This window comes from Engraulis encrasicolus, unplaced genomic scaffold (genome assembly GCF_034702125.1).
Source record: "Engraulis encrasicolus isolate BLACKSEA-1 unplaced genomic scaffold, IST_EnEncr_1.0 scaffold_485_np1212, whole genome shotgun sequence".
NCBI classification, from domain to species: domain Eukaryota; kingdom Metazoa; phylum Chordata; class Actinopteri; order Clupeiformes; family Engraulidae; genus Engraulis; species Engraulis encrasicolus.
In genome coordinates this window covers 25,001-32,269 of record NW_026945792.1, presented here as the reverse complement: position 1 = coordinate 32,269, position 7,269 = coordinate 25,001, and the positions used below count along the sequence as shown (strand labels likewise).

The 7,269-nt window shown below is 43.3% G+C and overlaps 1 protein-coding gene across 1 annotated transcript; it reads left to right on the top strand.

Annotated features, from left to right (window-relative positions):
* Nucleotides 1-4,091: 4,091 nt before the first annotated feature.
* On the top strand, nucleotides 4,092-5,366 carry LOC134444254 (complement C1q-like protein 2). The gene is made up of 2 exons (XM_063193611.1): nucleotides 4,092-4,171; nucleotides 4,663-5,366. The coding sequence occupies exon 2, from the start codon at nucleotides 4,674-4,676 to the stop codon at nucleotides 5,340-5,342; it is 669 nt and encodes a 222-aa protein (XP_063049681.1). The 5' UTR covers nucleotides 4,092-4,171; nucleotides 4,663-4,673; the 3' UTR covers nucleotides 5,343-5,366.
* The last annotated feature ends 1,903 nt before the right edge of the window (nucleotides 5,367-7,269 follow it).

The following is a 7,269-nucleotide window of genomic DNA, read 5'->3' as shown; positions in this document are numbered from 1 at the left end:
AACTCTCCCCTTTCCCCTTTCACACGTGTTCCTTCCCCACAAGAGGAGAGTAGACTAATTTAAAAAAAGGGATGTTTTCGGGTCAATAACAAAGGGAAGGCATAGCCAAGAAATAGCCTACATTTTAAAAACCATGGGAGTGGAGCAGATGACGAGGTGACTCGTTTCGATACAATTAATAGCGAGGCAGGTGCTTAGAATTTTGGTACAGGGTATTTTTTTGTCATCTACTGCTATCTGTAAATTTGTAACCTATGAATGATGCCATCTGCAGAATAATTTTTTTAGCGATACTCGAATGACTGTTTACACGCTACTATCTCGCATAAACATTCTGATTTTATCTATGACAACAGATGACACACGTTCAGTCGCCTATCAATATAAAAGTTGAAAATTGTTGCAGGAAAAGTTGGATGATTGGATGATTTTTTTTAGCGTATCAATGAACTACGATTTTTTTTTACTCCACGGCTCCGCGACCCACCCATTTGTGCAGGAACCTTTTTGAGCAGGAACCTTTTAGTGCAGGGGTCAGGAAACTTTTGGTGCAGGGGTCAGGAACCTTTTAGTGCAGGAACCTTTTTGCTGGAGAGAGAGCCATGAACGCCAATTTTTTTAAAAATACATTTTCACGAGAGCCATACCATTTTAAAAACCCTGAATACAATTAAAAGCATGTATTTCAATTAAGTCCATCAATTTTAGAGTGTACTCTGTCAAGTTATTGCTTTTATTGATATCATAAGTATAGGGTTGCCAACTGTCTACTTCATTATGGCAAGGGTCTGGGAGTCCTCCCCCTGAACATTTTGTATTTCTTAGATGTAATTTCCCGCATTTTAATGCATTTTAACCTCCCATGTCCTGTTTCAACTCAACATGGATCCTGTAGGCCTGCTTTTATTGATTAAAACAGGACGATTCCGTATGTCAAGGGATGGTTGGCAACCCTAGATAAGTAAGAGCCATATACAGTTCCCAAAAGAGCCACACATGGCTCTAGAGCCATAGGTTCCTGACCCCTGTTTTAGGGTGACTGACTTGACAACCAAATGCGATAGAGTTGACGACTGGCTCTTGGCTTGACAACCAAATGCGATAGAGTTGACGACTGGCTCTTGGCTTGACAACCATAGCAACCTGCAGTTTAGAATTAGTAACAGCAGTTCGGCTAACTTAAGCCGGGCATACACTGTGCGATATTTTCACTCGTGGGTCTTAAGCTTCTGCTCACACTGCACGATGGAATTTCACTGTTTAAAAGTTCACAACTCACGACTCACGTCCTCACACTATACGAGCCGAGAGTCGGATGCGAGCGAAATGCTTCCACCGTACGACGCGACAGGCATGTTTCCCCGGTCTGCAGAGGAGGTAACATGCGCACCTGAGGTGGAGATGAGGTCGCGCTCAACAGCGAATTGCACGGCCCTATTCATTTGTTCATGTGAAGTGTCAAATCGGGTCGTAGCACTGCTTTAACTGTGCGATTTACGCACGAGCCACGACCAGAATTTCAAACCGTTTTGATTTTCTTGCGACCCTGCGATTGCACGACCGTGAGGCGAAATCGCTTGTCGTTACCCCATGTACACTGCACGATGAGAGACTCACGATTGACCTGCGATTGAGCAAAAAATCGGCCCCTCAAAAAGGCGTGCGAGTGCCAAATCGGGGCAAAATCGGGGCAAAAGTCGCACAGTGTAAGCCCAGCTTTAGTCGCATGTTTGACGCCTGACAGGCTATAGGGAATTAGTTGCAACTCCATCAGCCAATCAGAAAAGAGGATTCAGTTGAGTAGGAAGATAAAGGTTTATATATCTGTATAGGTATTGTATATGACGAGCTCTTTTCCAAAACGCTATATCCACCATTCTATAAAATGGATATATCTCATTTTGGAAAAGAGCTCTTCGTATGGGTATTGTATATGTACTCTAGGTGTATGGGTATTGGATACAGTATGTACTCTAGGTGTATGGGTATTGGATAGGTACTCTAGGTGTATGGGTATTGTATATGTACTCTAGGTGTATGGGTATTGGATACAGTATGTCCTCCAGGTGTATGGGTATTGGTTATGTACTCTAGGTGTATGGGTATTGGATATGTACTCTATGTGTATGGGTATTGGTTATGTTCTCTAGGTGTATGGGTATTGGATACAGTATGTCCTCCAGGTGTATGGGTATTGGTTATGTACTCTAGGTGTATGGGTATTGGATACAGTATGTTCTCTAGGTGTATGGCTATTGGATACAGTATGTAGTCTAGGTGTATGGGTATTGGTTATGTACTCTAGGTGTGTGGGTATTGGATACAGTAGGTACTCTAGGTGTATGGGTATTGGATATGTACTCTAGGTGTATGGGTATTGGATATGTACTCTATGTGTATGGGTATTGGTTATGTACTCTAGGTGTATGGGTATTGGATACAGTATGTACTCCAGGTGTATGGGTATTGGTTACAGTATGTACTCTAGGGGTATGGGTATTGGTTACAGTAGGTACTCTAGGTGTATGGGTATTGGTTATGTACTCTAGGTGTATGGGTATGTGTCCCCCTGGTGGTAAGCGGACATAACATATGTCCAATTGTCTATGTCTAATTGTCTATGTCCACACATACTGTAAGTCTATCTCTATATCTGCATGGGAAAGTAAGAAACATAATTTCAAATTCTTTGTATGACCAGTGCATGTAAAAAAAATTGACAATAAAACCGACTTGCCTTGACATGAGTTAAAGGGGTATGCCACTATTTTGGGGCTTAATACAGTTAAAATCGTTGGCCAGGGTTTATAAAGGTGGTAAAGTGTCTTATTTTTCATGTAAGCCGTTGTCTTGCTTTAAGTCAAGTTAAAAGAGGGAGCATGTCGCTAAGCTAGTGAAAGTCAATGGATCCGTGTAGCATGCTACAATGCTACACGGATCCATTGACTTTCACTAGCTTAGCGACATATTCCCTCTTTTAACTTGTCTTACAGCAAGACAACGCTTAACATGAAAAATAAGACACTTTACCACCTTTTTAAACCTCAGCCAACGATTTTAACTGTATTAAGTCCCAAAATAGTGGCATACCCCTTTAACCAATATTCAAGTTTTTCACGTCATCGCAACTCGCCAAGTGCTGTTCCAAAGTCTGCTTCAGAATTCGACCGAGTCGCCTCGACAGAGTCAGCCTGCCCATAACCAAGTGTCCACACACACACACACACACACACACACACACACACACACACACACACACACACACACACACACACTTTCCTACTGTGTGTATTGATTTGAGAGTCAGCCTGCCTATAACCAAGTTTCCACACACACACACACACACACACACACACACACACACACACACACTTTCCTACTGTGTGTATTGATTTGAGAGTCAGCTGCCTATAGCCAAGTGTCCAATGAGGACCAGACCTGACTTTCACCTCATAATACCGCCTCAAGAGAGTGTGTGTGTGTGTGTGTGTGTGTGTGTGTGTGTGTGTGTGTGTGTGTGTGTGTGTGTGTGTGTGTGTGTGTGTGTGTGTGTGTGTGTGTGTATGTGTGTGTGTGTGTGTGTGTGTGTGTGTGTGTGTGTGTGTGTGTGTGTGTGTGTGTGTGTTGCGATAGAGTAGTGATCCAAGCCCCTCTTTATCATGATGGCTTTATGAATTATACACACACAAACACACAAACACATACACAGACACACGCACACACACACACACACACACACACACACACACACACACACACACACACACACACACACACACACACACACACACACACACACACACACACGCATTAACCAATGTGTATGTGTGTGGGTGTCATCTGGTAACATCGTATGTTGTGGGAGACTCCTCTTCTCATATAGGGGGTGGTCCTAATGAAAACCATTCGCTCTCTAGAACTCCATCTCTGTTTCACTCTGTAAATCTCTCTCTTTCTCAACTTCTCTCTTGCTCTCTCTCTCTCTTTCTCAACTTCTCTCTTGCTCTCTCTCTCTCTCTCTCTCCTGCCTTCATAAAAGAGGGTGAGTACGCAGTCTAACTCACAGACACTACTGCTGCTGCTGCTGCTGCTGCTGCTGCTGCACCGACTTCTGCCATCAGAATTGCTGCTACAGACGCCAGTGACGGACGGGTCGTTCTTACTCTCAAAGGTAAGATCAATGTTTCTTACACTTGGTAGTTTTAATATGTGTAATGTCTGAGTCTGGATGAGAGAACCACCACACGCACTTTTTTTAAACCGTCACACACACACGAACGCCCCGTCTGTCACTGGTGTCTGTAGCAGAAATGCTGATGGCAGAAATCGGTGCAGCAACAGCAATAGACTGCGCGATCACCATCTTTTATAAAGCTAGGAGAAAGAGAGAGAGAGCAAGACAAAAGTTAAGATAGAGAGAGAGGGAGAGAGAGAGGAAGAGAGGGAGAGAGAGAGAACCACCACCACACACACACTTTTGTCGAACCACCACACACACACTGTGTCTAATGTACTGAATCTGTGCACTTGTGGACAATGTTCATGAATAAAGAACCTAAAATGTGCTTTTCTAGGTATGCTTACCATATCCTCCATTCAATATTTTAACATTTTAGTTAGCAGGTCCGTAACTCAGAAACTGTTGAATGTTTTATTTTACAGTGACTTCGAAGATGAGGGCTGCCATCTCACTGCTGGTGCTGCTGCTCTCCATGTGTGGAGTCCAGACAGACGTCTCTACTGAGCTGAAGGAACTCAGAGACATGGTGGTGGAGCTGAAAGGAAGGCTTGTGGCCAGTGAGGCAGATAATGTAGCAATGAAACAAAGGCTAGTGGCTCTGGAGGCTGAAAATAAAGCTGTGAAAGAAAGGCTGACAGTCAGTGAGGGTAAAGTGGAGGCTCTGGAGACAGAGATCAGAGCAGCACCCAAGGTGGCCTTCTCAACAGCTCTGAAGGAAATGGGACTCGGATACATAGAGTCTGGGAACACTGACCTGAACTTGGTGTTCAAGAAAGTCATCACCAATGTAGGAGAGGGCTACAGCAGCTGGACGGGCATCTTCACAGCTCCAGTCAAGGGGGTCTACTACTTCAGGTTCACTGTTATGGATCTTCTGTTCTCACGCGACACGTATATCAAGATGTATAAGAATGGACAGCAGCTCATGGAATTGTATGAGGAAGACATTGATGGACATCCCACCTATCTGTCCAGTGGCCTGGCTCTGCAGCTGGAGAAGGGAGACACAGTAAACATGGTGCTGCCAGCAGGCAACAAGGTCTATGATAATAGTGACAATAGCCACTGCACCTTCAGTGGCTTCCTGCTCTTCACTCTCTGAACGCCACAACATCACCATGAACACGCACAGGGACGCTGACACACACACACACGTACGCACGCACGCACGCACGCACACGCACACGCACACACACACGCACACTCACACACACAAGCACAGGCACAGGCACACGCGCACACGCACACACACAAAGACAGACACACACACACACTGTTACAGCCATTTGGGTGTTTTTTATGTTTTGGCCTATTAAGGTAATTATTTTGGGTTAACCCTATCCAGACCGGGCTTTTTTGGCATTCCTGGGACCGGGGGAGGGGGGCTCATTTGACCCCCCCCCCTCATAACTTAGGAACTGAATGGCGTATGACCACCAAACTTGGAGGAGATGATCTTCAGCCAAAGATCTATGAATGGCATTATTTTGGTGTCATTATTGGATATTATGACATCATTATGACATCATTTCCTGATTTTATTGCCCAAAATGTCAGCTCAATGTATTTTCCATCTAACTTGGGTAATGCACATCAATTTTGGTTATTATGTGCTTCAGACCACTTCAAATGTTCACAAGGGTGTCTGATGCTAATGAAAATGTAAAAAAATATGAAAAGTGATGATGATGAGAATTAGATCAGTGATTTTTGGTCAGGCGTACCTGTCAGAAAACCGTTGCCATGGCAACAAAAAAAAAATGATAAGCCTAATCTTTTGGTATCACACTGTAGCCAACTTCATGTTAGGAAAAGTCACAAAGTTTCGTAGTCCTAGCTTTAGTCATTCAGGAGTTATACGACATCAAAGTTGATGCGGGCACTTTTAGCCATTAGTACTTATGGCCACTCAAATATGGCTTCACTGCACAAGTCATTGTACATTATGCAGAGTCATTTAGGGAATCCTCATTTTCCAATAGACCTCAATATTCCTAAAGCATACAATTCACCATACAATTAAAAACTACTTTTGTCTCATTTTATTTCAATCTGTATAGAAACACATATCCGCCATTGCTCAATTCAGCTCGCGCACCCCCTTGTGGCAGGCCAGGCACCCCCAGGGGTGCACGCACCCCAGTTTGGGAAACTCTGCTGTAACTCAAGTTCTCTGTGTCTCTTCTGCACAGGTTGTTCGAGATTAATGTTGGTTGCTTAAACCTATTCAGACTGGGCTTTTTTGGCATTCCTGGGCCTGGGGGGGGGGGCTCTTTTGACCCCCCCCCCTCATAACTCATGAACGGAATACAGTATGACTACGAAACTTCGGGGAGATGATCTACATATGGACATCTATGGATGACATCATTTTTGTGCAATTATCTGGTATTATGACATCATTATGACATCATTATCTTATTATGCCCAAAATCTCGCCATAATGTATTTTCCATCACATTTAAGTAATGCACTTAAATTTTAATGATTTTATGCTTCAAACCACTTAAATGCTCACAAAGTTGTCTGATGCTAATGGAAAGAACAAACCTAATCTTTCGGTACTTAACTGTAGCCAACTAAATGTTAGGAAAAGTCACAAAGTTTCGCAGTCATAGCTTAAGTCCTTAAGGAATTATACAACATCAAAGTTGGTGCGGCACTTTTAGCCCCCCCCCCCAGTCTGGATAGGGTTAAACCTAACAATGAACTACAGAGACAAAAACACAGAAATGGGTTTGTGTGTGTGTGTGTGTGTGTGTGTGTGTGTGTGTGTGTGTGTGTGTGTGTGTGTGTGTGTGTGTACAACTGTACTTTTTGCACATTAATGCCCATAGGCTGCATAACTTATCGTAAAGGGGTTGTGTGTAACTGGGTTGCAAATTCATGCAAGAACAGATATGACTTCACAAAAATATAAGAGTAAAAATTATATTATTTAAAATTATTTGTAGAATATGCGTAATAGGGTTGCGTGTCTATGCTTTACACATGCGGTTATCCCTCATAAGAAGAGAGATATTTACACT